Source organism: Geotrypetes seraphini, chromosome 17, assembly GCF_902459505.1.
Source record: "Geotrypetes seraphini chromosome 17, aGeoSer1.1, whole genome shotgun sequence".
Taxonomy (NCBI): Eukaryota; Metazoa; Chordata; class Amphibia; order Gymnophiona; family Dermophiidae; genus Geotrypetes; species Geotrypetes seraphini.
The window spans coordinates 23,558,089-23,581,993 of record NC_047100.1 but is presented as its reverse complement, the minus strand read 5'-3'; the positions used below and the strand labels follow the sequence as shown (position 1 = coordinate 23,581,993).

The 23,905-nt window shown below is 44.7% G+C and overlaps 1 protein-coding gene across 2 annotated transcripts in view; it reads right to left on the bottom strand.

Moving 5' to 3' along the window:
- The window catches only part of SLC25A26 (solute carrier family 25 member 26), a 105,893-nt gene that overhangs the window by 76,241 nt on the left and 5,747 nt on the right, over positions 1 to 23,905 (bottom strand). The window contains exons 2-3 of one of the 2 annotated variants that reach the window (XM_033926736.1): positions 21,317 to 21,473; positions 18,695 to 18,804 (exon numbers count right to left, since the gene is read on the bottom strand). In XM_033926736.1, coding sequence (XP_033782627.1) covers positions 18,695 to 18,804; positions 21,317 to 21,473 — 267 coding nt within the window. The remainder of the gene's footprint in view (positions 1 to 18,694; positions 18,805 to 21,316; positions 21,474 to 23,905) is intronic. The other variant, XM_033926738.1, reaches the window with a different exon arrangement.

The window sequence follows — 23,905 nt, the reverse complement described above, 5'->3', positions numbered from 1 at the left end:
CTCCAATTAATGTCACTTATAATTTGCTAATCACAAAATCAGTAAACACATTTTACTGAGCTTCTTTAGGTTGCATCTTCACATACATTGAAAGAAGGCTGGACAGTCAGCGAATAAGTCTAAATAGAAAGCTTACATACTACTTGGAGTTCCATGGGTAAAGAATACATGACAGGAGCTTCTTGAGAGAAAGAAAAGGCGTTTACAGCGGGGGAAATCCTAGTCAGAGGGAGAGGACTGTTTTAGTTCATGAATTTGTTGAATAGGGCGGTTTTAATTGATTTTCGGAATGAACTGTAAAGTCAGATAAAGGCCAAATGGCCCATCCAGTCTGCCCATCCGCAGTAACCATTATCTCTTCCTCCAAGAGATTCCACGTGCCTATCCCAGGCTTTCTTGAATTCAGACACAGTCTCTGTCTCCACCACCTCTTCCGGGAGACTATTCTATGTCATCTACCACCCTTTCTGTAAAAAAGTATTTCCTTAGATTACTCCGGAGCCTATCACCTCTTAACTTCATCCTATGCCCTCTCATTCCAGAGCTTCCTTTCAAATGAGAGACTCGACACATGCGCATTTACATCATGTAGGTGTTTAAACATCTCTATCATATCTCCCCTCTCCCGCCTTTCCTCCAAAGTATACAGATTGAGATCTTTACGTCCGTCCCCTTACACCTTATGACAAAGACCACGCACCATTTTAGTTATAGAAAAATGCCTAAAATTTATTATTGCACTTTTTTTTAAACAATATGATCTCTTCCTTCATATCAGTGCTCTGGCATTCAGTGACAGCTAAGCCATTTTTCACATGAAGACTTCCACAAACAGCAATTTCAAGCTGTGGCTCCCCTAATGGTAAAGCAGGTACGACATTGTAACGCTTCTGATCTAATAACAGAATCCACTTTTTCTCAGTTGGGTTTTGGGGTTTTTTTTCCCCTTTGCTCTGATGAAAACTCAGCTATAAAATAATTGAGGCAGGGATTTGGAGATTTGGTACGGTAAGCCACCTAATAAAAACGACATAAACTGGTCCTTCTCTTGCTGTTGCCTCATATCAAATTTCATTTTATCGATTTTACTGTACACCAAATTGCAAGCATAAGGTAGAAAGTTGTAATTATAGCTTTATTGATTAGTCATTAAGTTTTAATCAAGCTATAGCCACAGGGAATGGCTATTATTTTGTCAGTAGTTTCATGCAGCCTCCATCACACTTAAAATCACTGCTGTTATATACTACAGATATTACTAGTAACCAGGGTAAAATCAAAGAAAGAATCTGGACTCGGCTCTTCACTCAGATCCTCTGCTCCCCAGGAAAGAGTCTCAACCATTGCACAATGGCAAGGTTTGGGGGCCCCGAATGCAGACAGAGCCCGGTGCATGATTCATAGTCAAAGACTGTCACTGCAACAAGATGACTAAAGAATATAAGAACATAAGCATCACCTCTGCTGAGTCAGACCATAAGTCCATCATGCCCAGCAGTCCGCTCCCGCGGTGGCCCCCCAGGTCAATGACCTGTAAGTGATCTATTACTCAAAAGCAATAGTCAATAGAAAAGGGATGAAAAAGCCCAGGGTGGATGTAAATGACAGCTCATGGCACCAGATCTCGGTCCAATTCAAACTGAGCTGGAGGCTCAAAGGAGTAGGAGGAAACTATCAGTTCATAAAAAGAAAAATACATAGGCAACTGCACTGTACAATGAAGCAAGGGCTCGGTATTTCATTTTTTTTAAAGCAAGAAGTCTTTATTGAAACATACAAGCAAACAAAAAAAACCCTCATATAACACGTTTCAAAATATCACAGTCATACATCAAGACAAAGGTTAAAGGCATTATGATAAACTTAGTGCCAATAAAATTATCCAAATTTCTCCCTCATTTTAAAAAAGAAAAACAAAAATAAAAAGGGAGGGAGAGGAAAACCAACAAGGAGAGCACTTTAGCTATAAAATAAAATAATGCCTATCATCTAACATACAAAAAGAAAAGAAAATTTATGCTGGAAAAAAAAGGAAAAAAGGCCTCATTCATCCACAAAACTCAAATTAAGAGCAGAGTAAGGGCTCTGTATTTCAGCGTTCTGGTAATTCCTCAGCAACTGAATTGGGAGTAAGGGCTCTTGATAGAGGTGGTGGAGAAGAATTACACAGGCCAACAAAAAAAATTTTTTCTTGATGCCTTGGGTTTTTTGACCTGTTCCTGTAACATTTGAGGCACCAAAATGAGAGTGTTGGCCAGTGATGATTTTTTAAAAAAAATTTCTGCATATAAAGCTTGCTTTACATTATTTTGTGTCACCTTATATCCCGCCAAATCCTCACAAAGTGGAGATCTAAGCTGATTACATTAGTAAAGAGTTTTCTAGAATTGCACGTTACCGGGAGCATAGTCTAGGCAAAGCAGAAGCAGAGTTGCAATGTAGACCTATTTTATGAAACACAAGAGTACACACAAATTTACACCAAATTCAGAGCAGGCGTAAATGTATGTATTGGCATGTGTGCATTATCGGGGCTGGTCCTAGGAGGCGCTTATGCTGCCTTAATAAAATAAAATGATTTAGGCTATTATGCAGGGAAATTAGGGAAATCCCTTTTCTTCAAATTCACTGAGCTTTGGAACAACCTCCCTGTCCCGCTGCGGAACCTAGGCTCATTCCAATTATTCTGAAAGCATCTGAAAATCTGGCTTTTCTCTAAAATGTAAAACTATCTATTTAAAATGTAAAGCTAGCTATCCTCTTCATAATCTCTAATTTCTTATTATGTCCTTCCCTCTTTAATGAATTACCTGTAAACCGTACCGCGCTCTATCTTTATGGAGATGATGCGATATATAAACCGCCAGAGAAAGCCACATCGCGGAACAAGTTAGGGAGCTCGAGAAATTCATTGAGGAGGCCTGCAAGAGGGTAGAGGCACAGGACCACCAACACACCAGGAGGGAACCGACAGTTGGACGACAGGAATCACCAGACACCATGGAACTAGGACCTGGCGGAGGACCTGGGCAGACAGAGGAGGAGGAGATCTATCAGAGCCAGGAGAAAGGACTGGCGAACTGTGCAGATGACGAAGACCTGAGACCAGGGGCGGAGACACAGCAGAGCCCAGAGGACGGACAAACGGACTACACATATGACACAGATCTGAGACCAGAGAGACAGTTGAAGAAGGGGAGATCGGCTATCGTGGTCGGGGACTCAATCCTGAGAGGAGTTGACAGTCACATAGCCGGAGGGAGAGAGGACAGACTGGTAACATGTCTCCCGGGGGCTAGAACAAAAGACATCATCAACAACATCGAGAGGATCTTGGAGGGAGCCGAGACGGAGGAGACAGCAGTAGTGATCCACATCGGAACCAACGACATCAGCAGGAGAAACTTCAACAGGACTACACTAACTGACCAGTTCAGGACCCTGGGGAGGAAACTGAGACTAAGGACAAGGAAGATAGCCTTCTCAGAGATCTTGCCAGTACCGAGAGCGGACACAAAGAGACAGAGTGAACTACAATCAATTAACTTTTGGCTGAGGAGATGGTGCGAGGAGGAGGGCTTCCACTTTGTTAGGAACTGGACTACCTTCTTGGGGAAAAACAAGCTCTACAGAAGAGATGGACTGCACCTTAGCACAGCTGGGACGAGGATGCTGGCACGCAACGTCCAGAACGTCATAGACTTGGCTTTAAACTGAGAAGAAGGGGAAAGCCGATAGTCGACCAGACCTCGACACATCGGACATCAGTACCTGACAAAGATACTGAACTGGGACATTGTAAAAGAGGACTCGGGTCTGAGGGTGTATGGATTGAAAAAGGACCTAAAGACGCATTGCAGGGAACAAGGGCACAAATGGACCAGGTAAGCGGCACCAAAACAGAACAACAGAAAACAGAGGGACAAAGTCATTATGAAAAAGAGCCCAAGACTGAGTGGGAATTAGGAGAGCAGGAGGCGCAGGGGAAGCAGGCAGGGTACGTCACACACACACAACAGGAGGAGGACGAAGCTCAGGGGCTGGCAAACCATGAGGGAAACTGCAGAAATACCAAAGCACAAGGGAAACAAAGAGAGAGGACAAAAAACTGGGTCTTAAACTGCCTATACACAAATGCTAGGAGCCTGAGGGCCAAAATGGGAGAACTGGAAATCACAGCCAGCAATAAGGACCTAGACATAATTGGAGTCACAGAAACGTGGTGGACTGAGGACAATCAATGGGATGTGGCCATACCAGGATACAAACTATACAGGAGAGACAGGATACATAAAAAGGGTGGAGGAATAGCGCTGTACATAAAAGACTCCATACCATCAGCCAGGACGGAAACAACAGTACGGGCAGATGGCCTGGAATCACTATGGGTTAAGCTACAGGGAGGAGCAGGAGCAGACATTAAACTGGGTCTGTACTACCGCCCACCTGGACAACCGGAAGAAATCGACCAGGAGATGGAGGCTGAACTGAAACAGGTATGCAAAAGCGGAAATGTGGTGGTCATGGGGGACTTCAACCATCCTGGGATAGACTGGAGTATTGGGCACTCAAACTGCGCAAGAGAAAAAAAATTCATAGAAGTCACGAGGGACTGTTTCATGGAGCAGCTGGTCACGGAACCAACACGGGGCGATGCCACTCTTGACCTAATCTTCAACGGACTAGGGGGGCCAGCAAAGGAGGTGGCGGTATTACCCCCACTAGGTAACAGTGATCACAACATGATCCAGTGCAAGCTTGAAATTGGATCAACAAAGGGGAAAAGAACCACAACGACGGCACTCAACTTCAAAAAAGGAAATTATGATGCCATGAGAAAAATGGTGGGAAAGAAGCTCAAAGGCAACATAGGGAAAACGGAATCCGTAGAAAAAGCCTGGACCTTACTCAAGGAGACTGTGCACGAAGCACAAAGCATATGCATCCCCAAGTTCAGAAAAGGGTGCAAAAAAAATAGAACAAAAAACCCAGTGTGGATAACAAGTGCAGTGAAGAAGGCGATAAGCGACAAGAAAGCATCGTTCAGAAAATGGAAAAAGGACCAAACAGAGGAGAACCAAAAAGGGCACAAAGAACGCCAGAAAGAATGTCACCGAGTGGTTAGAAAAGCAAAAAGAGAATACGAAGAGAGACTAGCAAAGGAAGCAACAAACTTCAAGTCGTTCTTCAGATACGTCAAGGGGAAGAAACCGGCGAGAGAAGAAGTGGGACCATTGGACGATGGAGACCGAAAGGGAGTTGTAAAAGAAGAGAAAGAGATAGCTGACAGGTTAAATGAGTTCTTCACGTCAGTCTTCACGATGGAGAATATAACCAACATTCCGGAACCCAAGGAGATCGTAATAGGAGACCAAGACGATAAGCTGGTCAACTTAGAGGTAAGCCAAGAGGATGTACTCAAGCAGATTGACAGACTAAAGAGCGACAAATCGCCGGGTCCGGATGGCATTCACCCAAGGGTACTCAAGGAACTAAAAGACGTAATAGCGGAGCCACTTCGACAAATATGCAACCTATCATTAAAAACCGGAGAGATCCCGGAGGATTGGAAAATAGCAAATGTCACGCCCATCTTCAAGAAGGGCGCAAGGGGGGACCCGGGAAACTACAGGCCGGTGAGCCTGACTTCAGTTCCGGGAAAGATGATGGAGGCACTGATTAAAGACGGCATCTGTGAGCACATCGAAAAAAATGGGCAGCTAAAACCAAGTCAACATGGCTTCTGTAAGGGTAGGTCATGCCTCACAAACTTATTGTACTTCTTTGAGGGAGTGAACAGCCAGGTGATGACAGCTGGGCAATACTCGACAAAGGCAGTGATGCCCTACTAGTCCTACTTGACCTCAGCGCTGCCTTTGACACAGTTGACCACCACCTCCTCACATCCAGACTCTATGACCTCGGAATCAAGGACACAGCCCTCCAATGGATCACCTCCTTCCTCCATCAAAGGACCCAGACTGTCCTACTAGGAACACACAAATCTCGCCCCAAGCCTATCAAATATGGTGTTCCTCAAGGCGCCCTTCTATCCCCCCTCCTATTCAACCTCTACATCAGACCTGTCATTGATATAGCGCAGAAATATAGCATTAAAATCCACTCTTATGCAGATGACATCCAGCTGCTCCTCCCACTAGGCGAGAACCGATCGTCCCAAATTACTAACCTCCAACATTGCCTCTCTGATATGAAAACTTGGATGTCAAACAACAAACTTCAACTAAACGCCACTAAAACAGAACTCTTATGGATCAGGAAAAAAAGCACCAAATTCACACGTCCTACCCTAGCATGGGACTCCACTCTACTAACGGCAACAGATCAGGTACGCAGCCTAGGAGTAACTTTAGATGGACACTTATCCCTATCTGCCCACATATCCCAAGTAATCTCCACCTCCTTCTACTACCTCCGCCAACTGAAAAGGATCAAACCCTACATCTCCACACCTGACCTCGCCCAACTCCTCTACGCATATGTCCTCTCCAGAATGGATTACTGTAACTCCCTATTTAATGGACTAACCAAAAATAATCTCAAACGCCTCCAACGTGTCCAAAATGCAGCTATCCGCCTCCTACACAACCTCAACTACCATGATCCCGTCTCCCCAGCACTCCGCGCTGAACACTGGCTCCCAATTAGCCAGCGCTGTGCTTTCAAGGCCCTAGCAGTAGCCCACAAGAGAATTTATGCCACCACCCCCTCCTACATAAAATCTAAGCTTCCCATCTACACCCCCACTCGCTCCCTCCGCTCAAAATCAGAAATACGCCTATGCATTCCCCCTGGAAGGTCCCTCCTCTCAGAAACTGCCCGCAAACGATCCTACAGCCACTTCATCCCACATCTCTGGAATAAACTCCCCCCCCAACTCAGGCAACAGAACTCTTTATTGACATTCCGTAAAATGGTAAAGACCCTCCTCTTCAACTAAAGATCTCCCTCAGTCTACACCCCCCCTTAAACCCCACCTCTCTCTTCTCTCCCCTTTAACTTCTCCTAAATTTCAGTATAGTCCTCTCTTAGTCTGTACTCTGATAAATTGTCTGTACTCTGAAAAATTGTTTGTACCCTGATAAATATTGCACAATTTTGTATGTCCAAGCACCTAAACCTATTGTACATCTTATTTGCCTAATTACTTCTACTGTGTATGTTTACTTGTAGACCGTTCTGAGCTACTGGGAGAACGGGATATAAATCTAAATAAATAAAAATAAATAAATAAATAAATAAAGGGGAATCTATAGACATCATTTACCTTGACTTCCAAAAAGCCTTCGACAAGGTGCCACACGAGAGACTGCTTAAAAAGATATGGAACCACGGGGTACAAGGGGAGGTCCACCGATGGATCAAAAACTGGCTGGCAAACAGGAAACAGAGGGTTGGCGTAAAGGGTCACTACTCAGACTGGAAAGGGGTCACAAGCGGAGTTCCGCAGGGGTCGGTGCTGGGACCGCTCTTGTTCAATATCTACATAAATGACCTAGAGGCGGGAACAAAGTGTGAAGTCATTAAATTTGCAGATGACACCAAACTATACAGCAGGGCTCAAACCAAGGAAGACTGCGAGGAGCTCCAAAAAGATCTAACGCAGCTGGAAAAGTGGGCCGAAAAATGGCAGATGAGCTTCAACGTGGGAAAATGCAAGGTCATGCACGTGGGGAAAAAGAACCAGATGTTCACATACAAAATGGGGGGAACACCACTAGGGGTTAGTAACCTGGAGAGAGACCTGGGAGTGATGGTAGATGCAACACTGAAGGCATCGGCGCAATGCGCCACAGCCTCTAGGAAAGCAAACAGAATGCTGGGTATCATTAAGAGGGGTATTATGACCAGGACGAAGGAAGTTATCATGCCGCTGTATCGTGCAATGGTACGGCCGCATCTGGAGTACTGTGTCCAGTACTGGTCGCCGTACCTCAAGAAGGACATGGCGGTACTTGAGGGAGTACAAAGAAGAGCAACCAAACTGATAAAGGGAATGGAAAATCTCCCATATACCGACAGATTGAAGCAGTTGGGACTTTTCTCCCTGGAGAAGCGAAGACTTAGAGGAGACATGATAGAAACCTTCAAGATCCTGAAGGGCATAGAAAAAGTAGACAGAGACAGATTTTTCAAATTAAGGGGCACCACAAGTACAAGGGGGCATTGGGGGAAATTGAAAGGGGACAGGTTTAGAACAAACGCTAGGAAGTACTTTTTCACTCAGAGGGTGGTAGATACATGGAACGGGCTTCCAGAGGCTGTTGTGGACAAGAAAACACTAAATGGATTCAAAGAAGGTTTGGATAGATTCCTAGAAGAAAAAGGGATTGGGGGGTACAGATAGGTATAGACCATTGCTCAGGCAATGGACCTGATGGGCCGCCGCGGGAGCGGACCGCTGAGCAGGATGGACCTATGGTCTGCCTCAGCGGAGGCAACTTCTTATGTTCTTATGTTCTTATGTTCTTAGTTTAGTTTAGTGTATCTCACCAATGCAGGAGCTTTCGTTGTGATGTCGTTGTACAGATCCATGGTGAGACCTCATCTGGAATATTGTGTACAATTCTGGACGCCACATTATCAAAAAGATGTGCTGAGAGTTGAGTCGGTTCAGCGAATGGCCACCAGGATGGTCTCAGGACTCAAGGATCTCCCGTATGAGGAACGGCTGGGTAAGTTGCAGCTATACTCACTCGAGGAACGCAGAGAGAGGGGAGACATGATTGAGACGTTCAAATATGTCGCGGGCCATATCGAGGTAGAAGAAGATATCTTTTTTCTTAAAGGACCCACGGCAACAAGAGGGCATCCGTTGAAAATCAGGGGTGGGAAATTTCATAGCGACACCAAGAAGTATTTCTTCACCGAAAGGGTGGTTGATCATTGGAATGATCTTCAACTGCAGGTAATTGAGGCCAGCAGTGTGCCAGATTTTAAAAAAAAATGGGGTCAACATGTGGGATCTCTTCATGGAAGAAATTAGGGGGGTGGGTCATTAGAGTGGGCAGACTTGATGGGCGATGGTGCACCCGCATCTGGAGTACTGCGTCCAATACTGGTCGCCGTACCTAAAGAAGGATATGGCGATACTCGAGAGGGTGCAGAGGAGAGCGACACGACTGATAAAGGGTATGGAAAACCTTTCATATGCTGAAAGATTAGAGAGACTGGGGGCTCTTCTCCCTGGAGAAACGGAGGCTTAGAGGGGACATGATAGAGACTTACAAGATCATGAAGGGCATAGAGAAAGTGGAGAGGGACAGATTCTTCACGTTCGAAAACTACAAGAATAAGAGGGCATTCGGAAAAATTAAGAAGGGACAGATTCAGAACCAATTCTAGGAAGTTCTTCTTCACCCAAAGGGTGGTGGACACCTGGAACGCGCTTCCAGAGGGTGTGATAGGACAGAGTACGGTATTGGGGTTCAAGAAGGGATTGGATGATTTTCTGAAGGAAAAGGGGATTGAAGGGTATAGATAGAGAACTATTATACAGGTCCTGGACCTGATGGGCCGCTGTGTGAGTGGACTGCTGGGCACAATGGACCTCTGGTCTGACCCAGCGGATACACTGCTTATGTTCTTAGTCTTATTTTTCTTTTATGGTCTTTTATATGTTAACTTAACTATTGTAAACTGAGTCAAGCTTTCTCTGAATGATAACTCGGTATATAAAGCCAAGCCTTAGATTAGATTAGTACCTAACTTTGCTTGACATGCGGTCGGTCACATTTTCCTATGCATCTACCGAGTTTGAGATGATGATTAAGGGCCAGATTCTGAGTTTTCAAGGTTCCAATCATCAGTAGAAGATATCACAACTCATCAAATTGTTTATTTTGCTTTACTATTTTAGTCCAAAAATAGTCAAAGGGCAATGAAAGTGGACAGGAAGCAAGAGAAATAAGGTATAAACCATTTCTCTCAGATACAAGCAGAAGCTCCTTAAGAAAAGCCATAATGTGCAGCATAAAGACTGGATTGTCTTACCGTACACTGGTTTAAAAATACAAACTAAAAGTACTAAAAATGAATGGCAAATTTTAATTCCAGAAGATAAAGGTATAATAAAATATGCACATGAAAAGGAGATTTTTAAAGATCCAGAAATAGATAAGGAAATGTGTGAGCCAGTTCATAGCCTGGATGGCATCTCTCAGTAGAAGAAATTCATGCTTCGCCTAGCAAGTAAAGCTAAAAGCTGACAACTGCCCTGACTTGTCATGTCATTCTGTATTTTCTGATACGTCCTCAGGGAAAGAAGAGGGTTTACACATGCAAGAAAGCTTTTCCTTCAATATGACAAATGAGCCTTAGAAGACAATGTTGACTAAATGTGAATGAAAGGATGATTAACTAGCTTGCTTTTGGCTTCAGCCAGCTCACTAATTTAGATTATGCAAACACTTTTTCATTTGAAACTCTCCCGTAAATAGCACCTGGGATGCTGCCATGTGAAATAGGTTATGTTTTCATAAGCAACCTAATTTTCTGTAGTGTGGGGGCCTAGCTTCAACCTAACAATTTCTAAGACAGCAAAGTAAAGCTTCTTTAAAATGAAAAAGTCCAGGCTGGTAAAGGCCAGGTTCCAAAAGAACATAATTTATTTGCAACAGATTTCAGGACAGGCTTGAAAAATAAGCTATAAATATCAATGTCCTTTGATGGTTTCCTAAGACTTCTGCCAAAGATGGCCTTTAGAAAATATGTATCTGAAAAGAAGGTAAATATGTACAGTATTCTTTAAAATGTGATGAAATGAAGCTTCCTTTATTAGCATATACATGGTTTAAAGAAGAACTGTGTTGTCCAGCCAAGTAAACATACTGGGACTTTTTATGCTGATAAATATATTGTTGGTTGTTTTATGACATCTTGCTTGCCTTTTTTATCTATGTCTGACATACACTGAGACAAGTTTTCTTCCATTTTTTGTTTACTAGTTATAGCTGGACAGACCTGTGTACCATGAATTCTGGATGTACTTCCTAGGTTCATTTTGGGTGATCTCAAATAAATTGGGTCTTAATACCCAGAATGCAAACGGAAAATCCAAAGAGAAAACAAAAGAAGCAGAGGTGGCCAAAAATGAGTGGCTTCTGCAGCAGACTCTGAATTGTACATTTGTCTCTACTGTTTTAAAGGATGTTCTGGCAGCTGACAGTTTTGTAATACTTTTGCAATGTTGTGATGTATTGAGGATTTTCTGATCTTTCAATTTTCTGAAAGATCAGGCATTTTAAACGGATAAATGACTATATTTTATTCAAATAATAAGGGGCTGGATTAGTGGTTGGGTAAAAGCAACGCCACAAATTATCCATTTTGAACTTAAATATTATCTGAATAGATTTTGCTTGTCTCCATGACATTTAGGAAATGAGAGGATGGTGCTTAATTCCATTTTCACTCAGCCTGGCTTTCTGCTCTTCCATTACACTAAAGTTCCTCCTGACTTCTCTTAACCACCTTAAAGGAAGGCAATCCAGTTTAGCTGATACACATCTATTTGATAGTGACAGCAAGTTCAGAACTGTTTCCTTGCAGAAGCTGACAGACAACTTCCTGTAGATGGCTAATGTCGAGATCCACCAAAGCGCGGTCCAGCAGACGAAGAGGACCGTTGTCCAGTGGGAGAGCATTAGTATGGACGAGAGCACCTGAAGGATTGAAATTAGGATGACCCCCAAATCCCTGGAAGGGCAGGATCTATTTACAGGCAGCGACTTGGGCCTATGATCCTGCACATTGGCCATAAGGTCATCCAGACCCTGGCCGAACAGCAGCTGTCCCTTAAAGGGCAACCGGCTCAAGGTCGCTGTAGAAGAATCGCCAGACCACTGCTGAATCTAGAGCATCCTGTGAGCTGAAATGAAATAGGCGGAAAGCTTAGCAAAGACTTTCAAAATGTCATACAAAGCATCAGCCATATAATCCACTCCCGAGATTATAAAATCCAAGTCAAAAAATACCAGTGTCAGGATCATGGTGCAGCTGCCGTGGCACACAGTTTGAGAGATACTGCTATAAAAGGATGCTCCAGGTCAAGCACTCTTTATAGATCAGAACTTAGAGCCAATACGAGTGGAACGCACTTCCAGAGGGCATGATAGGCAGAGTACGGTATTGGAGTTGAAGAAGGAATTGGACAATTTTCTGAAGGAAAAGGGGATAGAAGGGTATAGATAGAGGACCTGATGGGCCGCCACGTGAGCAGACTGCTGGGCATGATGGACCTCTGGTCTGACCCAGCAGAGGCACGGCTTATGTTCTTATGTTCTTACCCACGTCTGAAGTTGGGCGCTGGTATTTACATTGTACAGTAAATGCCGACGCCCAACTCATTGCATTTCAGCACAGAAATGGCTGTGCTCTAAAAAACTTCACACGACATTTTGGAATGCCCCTTTCCCTCCCCTGGCTACACCCCCTTTTGAGTTGTGTGCTAAGGGATTTAAAGGCCGGTTTTATAGCATAGCATGCAAGAAGATATATGTGCAAATCCCAATTAGGGCCAATTAACTGCAATAATTAACACTGATTAATTGCAAGTTAATGGCTTGTCATACAATTTATTTGCACAAGCATCTTCATACCGTACCAAACTTTGAGCACCACATATAAAATCTGTTGGTAAGACATTTTAGTGCGCAAATATGGACTCACGATTAGGTACACACCTGCTATTTGCATGCATAAAGAGTAGTCACCCGCACGGATATCAACAGTGTATGAATTTAAGCATGCAAAACACGCTAAATTTAGGTAACCTGTTTTAGAACGAGGGGGGGAATAATGCACAATGCAATCCAAAACCTAAAAATGTAAAAATAGATTCATTCATTATGAAGAACACGTTGCAACAATAGCCGAGATATCTTAGCCCAATGTTCTTTTTATGAACACTTTTCTCAAGAGACTTTCAAGGTGACGGGACCGATTTCTTGGAGAGAGAATTCCATTTTACAGTAATGAAAATGTAAGGCTCCGTCTTCCCTGGATGTGTTAAGCAATAAGTGAACCACTGAAAAAAGCAGCAGATACCAGCAGATCAAATTCATTCCACGTCGAACAGCATAATCTCTCCATTCGGAGTCATCTCCGCAGCAGCCAGCACATCTTTATTACCATTTTTAAAAACATAATCTAGCTCCCTTCAATAAATTCCAATATAATTCTGGCTATGGGCTCGTTTTCCAGTTTCACATACAGAAACAAAAATATTTCTGCTTTCATTGACTATGTGTTGTTTCCTGGATAACTCCATCCTATTTGCTATAGAAATAATCCATCCATAAAATTGCTAATTTCATAGTAGACAAAGTTTAGCTTCCTTTTCGCCAAGCATTTTTACACACCGATTGGACACACGTTAAGCCCAGATTCTCTAAACACCACCGAATCTAGGGCTGGTTTAGCTGCTTCAAGTTTTCATTCTGCTACAAGTTTTTCTGCAGCAATTTGGTCTACAATCTTTTCTGCTTTATCTTTCGCCACCTAGACTTCATTTTTTACTTTAGCTGATGCCTGTGTACTTATTATGACCTCTTGCAACACTTTATCTGCTTTTAAAGATGCCACTGCCAGTTCTTTCTCCTTCACTGCCAGCTCCTCAGATAATACAGCAACAGAGGCACTGGCTTCCATAGGTTTATCAAGACCTATGTTCATACGTTCTGCCTGTTCATTAAAGTATCTATATTTTTCTAAATAAACAGTTTTATAACCACTTATAAATGAGAGATAAGATTTAGGTGTCACATAGGCTCGTCGCCGAAATCGCAGGGGGTGCTGCAATTTCTTCTTTTTTTTTTTTTTTTTTAAGTTCAGTAAGTTTTCTTCTTTAATTTGTTTTAGGACCTCATTATGGAGAATGACTGCATCAAGGGCCCAGCCTTTATGAGCTCGAGTTACCTCCTGTCTCATGGGAGTCGGGAATCCTTGTGGATTAATGCATTTGGCCTTCCTTCAAATATCCAGGTGCTGAACTGACTGTTTCGTTCCAAAAGCTCCATAAAGCACAGTTACTTACCGTAACAGGTGTTATCCAGGGACAGCAGGCATATATTCTCACATGTGGGTGACGTCATCTACGGAGCCCCAGCGCGGACAGCTTTTCAAGCAAACTTGATTGAAGTTTCAAGTTTGCACACTGCACCACGCATGTGCTAGCCTTCTTGCCCACTAGAGGGCGCATCCCCACCTCGTGGTCCTCAGTTCAATTTCATCCGCGGAGCCAGAAGCCCTGTGGAAAAAATTGTGCTCTTGTGCCTTCTGTCGCCGCGGCTGTGTAGGGTATTTCGCGCGGTCGCTGCGTTTTTTTGTCTTGTTTATTCTTTTTTTCCTGTCTTTTCAAAAAAAAAAAAAAAAAAATTCGAATTTCATCGCTACCGGGGGCTCCCGGTAGCCGTGGCCGAGGAACCTCGCTTGTTCCCGGCCTCTTTTGGGCCCATGTCCCGGCCCGTAACGGGCTTTAAAAAGTGCGGGCGCTGTGAACGGCTGCTATCGATCACTGATCCACACAGGTGCTGTTTGAGGTGCTTGGGGCCCCAACACCCGACAGCGTCCTGCGAAAAGTGTGCCACCTTCCAGAAGCGGGCACTCAAACGCCGCAAAGCCCGCATGGCAGAACTTTTCTCGGTCGAGTCCCCGCCCGGGAAGGCCTCAAGTTCGGCCTCGGCTTCGGCCCCGGCCTTGACCTCGGCCTCGACATCGGCCTCGACCTCAGCTTCGGGACCATCGGCTTCGCCTCGGGCCTCGTTGCCATCGAAGCAGCCGGCCTCATCCAAGGCCTCGGGTAAGTCTCCACTTCCCTCCTCAGCTCCAGGATCGTCCAAAAAGCCATCCTCGGGCTCTTCGGCGGGAGGGTCCACCTCTGTTAAACCCAAGATGCCCGCGTCCGCCGCCCCGAGGGAATACTCGAGACCGAGGTCGCCCTCTGAGGAGCAGCGGCAGGTCTTGCCACAGGGAATGTCAATTCCCGTGTTCCAAGACTTGCTCCGGGCGTTAATCGCCTCGGAGCTCACCGGGGCCATTGAACATCTGCAGCAGGCTTCGGCGTCGGCTGCTCCGGCCTCGGTGGCCCCGCAGTTGACGACCTCGGCCTCGGGTACCGGGGCTTCGGCTCCCGAGGCACCCACGGCCTCGACCTCGGCAGTACCCTCGGACCCGGCTTCGCGGGATCCGCCGGAGCGTAGCGCGCGCCCAAAGGACAAGGTGCGCTGGGTGCGGAGGATCTCGTCTTCGTCCTCGGAGTCCTCGCGGGGTTCATCGCCCTCGGGCAGGTCTCGGGCGAGGCGCCGGCCGAGGAAGGCCAAGCGGTCTCGGGCCTCGCCTCGGCGGCGCGGTTGCTCGTCGCCGGCCGGGGCCGAGGCCTTGCAGGTGAGGGACCTGCGGGTAGATAATCCCGTCTTGTTCCGGTCTCCGGCCAGGGAGAGCTCCCGGGCCTCCTCGCCGGGACCGAAGGGTCGGGCTTCGGTGCCTCGGACCCCGGGGGGATCCCCGAGGGGTTCCTTTAGACGCACCCGGTCTCCGACTCCGTCGAGGTCGCAGGATTGTGCCTCGTTGGGGTCGGGGTCCGGTAGGGAGCCCAGATATTCTCACGAGGCCTCTCCCTTCGGCTCCGCCGGCAAGTCTCGGTCTCCCTCTCCTCCTGCTAAACCTTCCTCTTTTACGAGGTTCGTGCAGGATATGGCGGCGGCTTTGGGTGTAGACTTGTCTGAAGGGTCCACTTACACCAAGGAGTTTTTAGAGGAGCAGGATCTTCCTGCCCCACCTCGGGAATCCCCGCGCCTTCCGGTTAACAAGGTCCTCTGCCAGACCTTCCTGAGGAATCTTGAGGCTCCCTTGACGGTCGCTGTGGTCCCCTCAAAAATGGAGTCGAAGTATCGCACCCTCCCCATCAAGGGGTTCGAGAAGGGCCAACTTTCTCACAATTCGCTCCTAGTGGAATCGGCGGTTAAGAAATCGCAGCCCTCCAGGGTCTCAGCCGCGGTCCCGCCGAGTAGGGAGGGCCGGACCTTAGACAAATTCGGGCGTCGTCTCTATGCGAACTCTCTCATGGCAACGAGGGTCCTGAACTACGCCTTTTCGTATTCGTCCTTCCTACGTACGATGGTGAAGGACCTCCCCTCTTTTTGTGAGGTGATACCAGAGTCGCATAGGGACAGGTTTGCCACCTTCAGCTCTAATCTGGCCCAGCTGCGCCTATATTTGTTCCACGCAGTTTACGATGCGTTTGAACTTGCCTCGAGGGTATCGGCCTGTGCGGTGGCCATGCGCCGGCTGGCGTGGCTCCGTACCCTCGAGATGGAGGCGCATTTGCAGGAACACCTGGCTAACTTGCCTTGCGTTGGGTCGGAATTGTTCGACGAATCTTTGGATGCGGCGACCAAGCGGCTTTCCGAACAGGAGCGCTCTCTGGCATCTCTGGTGCGGCCGAAGCCTAAGGCCCCTGCCCAGCGTCCCTTCCGGCAGCCACCGAGAAGGTACCCTCAGAAGTCTACGCCGGCCTTTTCCAGACCGCCGCCACGGCGTCCACCCCAACAGAATAGAGGTGGCCCCTCTAAGCCCGTTGCGCAGGGGGCGGCCAAGGCCGCGCCGTCCTTTTGACGGGGTGGGCGGTCGGGGGCGGGCCCCCACCGCGACATCGTGCCACCCCCTCCCCATCGGGGGTCGGCTGACGGCTTTTGCCGGGGCCTGGTCTGCGATTACATCAGACGCATGGGTGCTCCGGACAATCTCAGAGGGCTATTCGCTCAACTTCTCCAGTCCGCCTCCGGACTTGCCTCCCGGAGCTTGTCCTCCCAATCGGAACCAGTTGGCCCTTCTCATGGAAGAAGCCAAAAGCTCCATAAACCAAAATCCCAGAGTGGCTGAATCCCAAGAGACTCTTTTCCACATTTGAGGAAGACCAGGGTTTTCAAGGACTAAATTTCCAGCACCTATCTTTGCTGTGAATGGCGCCAGTGGCATAGCGAGGGTGAGCGGCGCCTGGTGCGGTGGTGCCCCTCCCCCTTCTCCACCCCCCACCGCCCCCTGCTTCATGTGTGCTCCCTTCCCTTCCCCCATACCTTTTGAATCATCCAGGCGTGAGCAACCTGATGAATTTGCTGCCCGTGTCATGTCAACTATCCCTCTGATGTCACTTGCTAGGTGCAGGACCTGGAAGCGACGTCGGAGAGAGGCGACAACAACGTGGGCATTAAGTTCACAATGCTGTTCGCGCAGGGAAAATTAAGAGACGTACGAGGGAAGGGGTGTTGGCGCCCCTACCCAAACCACGCCCAGGGTATTCCCCCACCCTGCACCCCCCTGAATGGCACCTAACACCACTTCTGCCTTTATCCACGCCTATAATGGTGTTAGGCGCCAGTGGGCGCCCCCGGAGGCCTAATTTTGGCACCTTTTGCTTAGGAACTGGTAGGCGCTTTAAATTTAATCTTGCTTTCCATTTCAAATGGCGTTTCCCAAATTAACAGGCGCTGTTTATAGAATTTCCCTCAAAATAAAAATCGTCGTAACATTTATAGGAGGTCCAAAAACATAGTGTTCGGCAACCCGTAGCAACTTAAATTTTCAAGTCTGGTGCCTAAAAATCTGTGGGAAATCACTCATAAAAGGTCCAACATAATTTTTATATAATGCAGGGAGATTTCAAAATACCAACAAATAGTCTCAGCATCTATATTAATACTTAATAACACACAATACAGTGGAACGCCAATTATCCGGATTGCTCCCTTCCACTAGTGGCTCCTTCTCTGCTTCTGTCACCGCTGCCATCAGCCCAGCCCCTTCCCCCTGAACCGGGAGACTTTCCCCCACTGTCAGCACATCCCCTACAATGACTGTTAATTTTTTTCTTTCGTTTTAATTTAAAAAAAAAAAAAAAAATACCTTCAGTGCACCCCACCTCCACCTCTTCAAGAAAAGGCAGCATTTCCCCCCTCCCTCCCTGAACAGGTACCACCAAGCCCCTCCTGGACCCACAGAAAAGACCCCAGGCCTACCTTATTTCCCTGGTGGTCTAGCGGCAGCACTGGGGCAGGAGTGATCCTATTCGCTCCTGCCCATGCTCTGTGAGCGACGAAAATAGCTGCCGAGACGGTCATATATCCTTATATTTTAATCATTCCTAAACACTTATCCCCAAAATCTATATACAGCACCCAGATTAGCTCACAAAAATTAACAAGCCCTTTATTACCAATTATTGTACAGATGCTTGATGAATCACAATTAAAAGAAAGTGTCAATGTTTGCAGCCTCAAAAGAGCATAGGGGAAAGCATGTAGAGTATGGCTCACGATATTCTTTCCATAAACCCAGAGCAATTACTTAAGTTGGTGAACACACTATCACTTCTCCCAACTTCTCTTTTTATTGTATTTTTCACCTCATTCCATTATTTTTTTTTAATGCTACAGCAGCTGAAACATCTTCTCACATAAATGTATTGGGCTTATTTCTGGCCTATTTTGTACTGGGTTTTTTTTAAGCCAGTTTTTCCACAATACCAAATTTCAACCTTTTTTTTTTTTTTTAATTTTTGGAGAGCTATTTTCCCCCAAACAGGTTCTCCACTCCTTTTGTATAAATCCTTCAAACTTCCTTTGGGTTGGAAAAAAATAAACGACAACAACATGTAGTACATTCAGCCAGGACTTACTGTCTCTCCAAGGGAAGCAGCACACATGTGTGTAACTGGAGACAAGTGCGAAGACGAACCGAACTTCAGCACGGATTTCACATAGTCATACGTGACAAAAAAGGCTGCAGCTGACAAGGAAAAAAAAAAGTTATTTTCTAGACCTTTTAAAAACTGTGGCATCTTATTTTCAGGACAGGTCACACAATAAAATACATTGGCTGTTCATTTAGGGGTCCTTTTAAGGTGCGCTAACTGATTTAGTGCACGCTAAATGCTAAGATGCCCATAGGAATATAATGGATGTCTTAGCATATAACGCACGCTAAATCGGTTAACGCACCTTAAAAGGACCCCTAAATCATATGCAGCTGGAAAGATAATTCTCAACTCAATGCATCTGAATGGTGGGAACTACCTATGTTCAACCCAAAAATCTGAAGAAGTCACAGCTATTTAAAACGATAACCTATAAAGCTTTTGCAAAACATGGGCACCTCTTGACATTTATTGTAAAAATCGAGAATTGATTTTGATTATAGATTATACTTGACTCTAATGATACAGCATAATTGACGATTTTAATGTTGTTGTTAACTTGCTCTTTTTTATTATAAAAACTAATAAAATGTTTGGGAAAAAAAAATGATATAACGTAGACCCCCTGTTTTATTATACAAAAAACAGTATTGCTGATCAGCTTCAGAACGATAATAGCCAGGTGTTTCACATTTATGATGCGCGACATCTGTTGCTACGGATCTATTTTCAGGAAAAGACCCCACTTATCAACTTCAGTGGATGTTCCATCCAGCTGTCTATGCTAAAAGCAGACTGTGATTACTGTTTTCTTGGCAAGGTTCAGATTTACTACTCTCAGGTACCAAGATGGGAGCTTGGTTGAATATGAAAGGCCAATCATTAATCCCTTAGGCAATAACTACTGCTTATTGTATTTCGCTGAATGTCCAGCTCTCTTAATTGTAAACCGCCTAGAAGTCGCAAGATTGTGGCGGTATAGAAGAATAAAGTTATTATTATTATTATTAAAAATGGCAATCAATATCTATGTATTGGACAGTTGCCAGTACTGAACACAGGGACTTTATGAATATTACTTGCCATAGTGAATCTGTGAACAAACATTTCAAATGGCCTATTACTACATGTTATACATCACATACTAACTCATCTCCCCAAGGTACAGTGGAGGCAGTGTGTGAAATCTGATTATCCTGAAAACCTAACTGGTTAGGGTGCTTCCAAGACCAGGTTTAGGGACCATTGATCTAAGCTCCCCCACCAAAAAAACCCCAAAAACTTATTCATAAGGTAGGGAAATATGATCATGTTACTCCTTTTCTGAAAGAAGCCCACTGGCTACCCATTACTCACCGTATCACTTATAAAACCTTAATGCTGGTCTTCAAAATCAAACTTTTGCGTCTCCCATCTTTTCTTGATAAACTCATCATCCCTTTCTGTCCTTCCCGGACCTTTAGATCAGCTGATCAGAATTTATTGACCATCCCTTTCAATAAAGAATTCTACTACACTAGAAAAACTAACCTTTTCTGTTGTCACTCCAACCTTATGGAATGCCATGCCACCTCAACTCCACCTTGAAAATTCTCTCGACAAATTCAAGATTAAACTAAAAACGTTCTTATTTCAAGAAGCATACCATAGCCTTTAAATTTTTCTTTTTCAACAGCTAGCAAAATTTAAATGAACCGCTTTTAAGAAGCGATCCCTTCTCCTGATGTCATATCCTCCCCCTTCCCTTTTTTAATGATGTCATTATCGATTCCCTCCTCCCCTTTTACCCTGAAGCTCATGTCCGTATTTGTAATTTGTCTTTTAATGTCCACTCTTTTCCCCACCCGTATTAATTATTTTAACCTTTCATTTTTTTTAGTATTGCAAACCGGCTAGATGTATGTCGATGATCGGTATATTAAAATTAATAAAACTTAAACTTGTATATATTCCATACATGTAATTACTGGCAAATAAAATTAAACCAGCTTTATGGTTCAGCTAAACAAAGAATTCAATCAAACACAATAGTTTCAACTTTAAGCAAACGTAATAGCCTGTTTACTAAGCTGCGTTATGGCAATAGGCTTTGTTAAATAGCATCTAATCTACATTAAAACCCTATAGTGTAAGTTTTTTGCTTTATGTTTGTATTTTGCTTGATGCATTATCATGGAGGATGTAATAAACATCTTTAAATAAAGAAAATTAATCAAAACATGTATTAATTGTGGCCAGCATGCATAAACCAGATCCAATGTGTGTTACAAATAAAATACTTTGTGTGTAAAACAGTTCATTATGCAAAACAAACAAAAATACTACACACAGCATTAAACTTTGCAAGAGGCATTAATCATGTAAATTTAAACACCACATCTGAGGTTACAGAAGATAGGCAATACAGTATAGAGAAAGGCCAAACAAGTTGAACAATGTCCAATTAATAATTCCGGCTAAGCATCGTTTCCCTGCTTCTATACACTTTTTGTTTCAAATACATCTTTAGCTTATGTGCCCAACTATAATAATATTCCTAAAAGAAAATTCCAGCTTTTTCCATATCAATTGTTTCTACATACTTAGAATTAGAAAGGTTCTTACCATTAGGAAATGACCCAACCGCTGTGGATGGTACACCTGCATAGATTCCATGAAAACCACCAGCCTTAGAAAACCCTTGCGGACTTTGCAGTCTGGTCTTGATCGTATCAAGGGGGAACAATATGAGGTCAACACATACACCTGCTGTTCCACCAGCCTTAAATAAATATATAAGAGCAATTACCCTCAAAGGGAAAACAAGGTACAGTACTATATATGTAAACACACTATACACCACCAGTTCATTCTCCTGCGATTCCTAATAGTTTTTGCTTAGATTACCGCTCAAACAGAATACAATGATATACCATATATACTCGAACATGTCAATCCAAGTATAAGACGAGATGCCCTTTTTCCCCCTACAAAGGAGGAAAAAAGGGTTGACTCAAATATAAGATTGGGGGAGGGGGAGTTTAATATTCATGTGCCCTGCCAGGATCTGTGCCCTCCTCTACCAGGCTCTGCACCCAGCCCCCCTCCCTGCCTCATACCCTGTTCTCTCCCCGATGTCTTGCAGGCCTCCATTGGACCTGCTATATGACCTGGTGGGCCAGAACAGGAGAGATCCCTCCTGTCCCAGCCAACTCTATCAATTTTTTTTTTTACCGCCATCCCGCCTCCCCCCGAGTACCTTTTTGAATCCCTGGCGATCCAGTGGTGTACCGGGCAGGAGCGAGCTTTCCGCGCTCCTGCCCCACTCTGATCCCCTCCCTGAATGGCCGCCTCGAGTTCTCACGGGACTCACGAGAACACAGGACAGCCATTAAGTGAGTGGCTCAGCACAGGACAGGTACGTGAAAGCTCACTCATGCCCGGTACACTGGGCCATGAGAACTCGAGGTGGCCATTCAGGGAGGAGCTCAGCGCGAGGCAGGAGCACGGAAAAAAAACAAATAAATTTTTCTTGCTTGAAATAAAATAAAATAAAAAGAAATTTAGAATATCAGAAACAACAACTGTGAACAAAATGCTTGAGAAAAACAGAATGCATTCAATTGAGCTTTGAATGTGAAGATAAGTAGGAAGAGAATTCCAAGAGTAGGCGCCATTGTAACCCACCGTTTATAACTTTTGTAATCCGCCTTGAACCGCAAAATAATGGCGCAATAGAAATCTCTAATGTAATATAATGTAATAACTGAAAATGAAGCGTTTCTATGTGCATCAACAAATAATTGCCTAAAAGAAAGAACTTGAGATAGATGTTGATTAGGAATGAAGAATTCTCCGTATAGTACAAAAAAAGAAGACATAAATATAATATAATTTTTTTTCAAGTTAAATGGAATTGGATCAAGATGGCCGCGGCACAGAAGTGCTGAGAGGAACACATCTGAGCTGCTCCTCTCAGAGAATTTTTCCTTTATTATTGAAGGCCTGTGCACTTTACCTCAATCGATGCTGAAGAGGAGAGGCAGGAGTGCCGCTAACACCTTGCGGCGCCCCGAAGTGCCAACCTTTGGCACCATAGACGAGATGTTGTGGTGGATGCAGGGAGCAGCAGTCCCGACGCCGGAGGGTAGCCCACTGAGAGCGCCGGGATACGGCGAGACCAGAGTCATTTCTCCTGGGCCGGATACCACGCTCAGCCCCGACATAAGAGCCCCACCCTCGCAACCCCGAGTCACTAGTTCTCCAGGGGAAGAAGAAACCCCAGAGATGGGGGAGGAACTTTTCCCTGAGGCAAGAAGTTCACCATCGGAGAACTTGGACGCAGAACTCCTGGTTCAGGGTGTCTCTGCTGAAGAAACCGGGGTGGATTTAGCAACGGGAGGTGAAGATATTCAACTGGAGCAAAGCCAAGAACCCGATTCCTCTGAGGGTGAGCATTTCTACACTCAGCAAAAACTTGTAATTTTGGATAAGCCAGCACAAGTGACTCTGGAGTCTTTATGGGACTTAATTCAAACTTTACAAAGACTATTAGCCCCAATTTCCAATTGATTCAACATACTAAGGATCTTAAGGCTTTAAAAGAGGACCTGACTGTTTCAAAATCCTTAGTTCAAAAGCTTGACCAGGATTTATCATTTACTAAACAAGTCCATCACTCCATAGTTAAGGATAATGTGAGTCTTAGGAAGAAGTTAGAATCACTTGAGAATAATGCACGGAACAATAATTTGAGATTAATTAATTTTCCAAGATTAGCAATGGTAACTCCTAGGGAAATGCTTAGGAGATACCTGGTTGAAATTCTCCAAGTTCCAGAGGAAAATTTGCCACCTTTTTCCCAAGTGTATTATTTGCCTAATAAAGAAGGGAGTCAAACACAGAAAAAAATGACTAATCAAGCACCATTAAATGTATCAGAAATTTTGGAAATGTCAGATCGAGATATTGCTATACCATCTACGATGATAATAACAGTAGCTCTCTCTATTGATAAAATGTGGTTATTGAGGCTTTTCTTTAAAAACAAACAAAGAGTTTCTTGGATGTAAAATTCAAATGTTTCCTGATCTTTCAAGAGAAACTCAAAAGCGTCGTAGAGAATTTTTTCTTTTGAGACCAGGAGAAACTTCACTGGGGGCAACATTTTATCCGAGACATCCTTACAAGTGTATTATTTGCCACCGCTCAGTT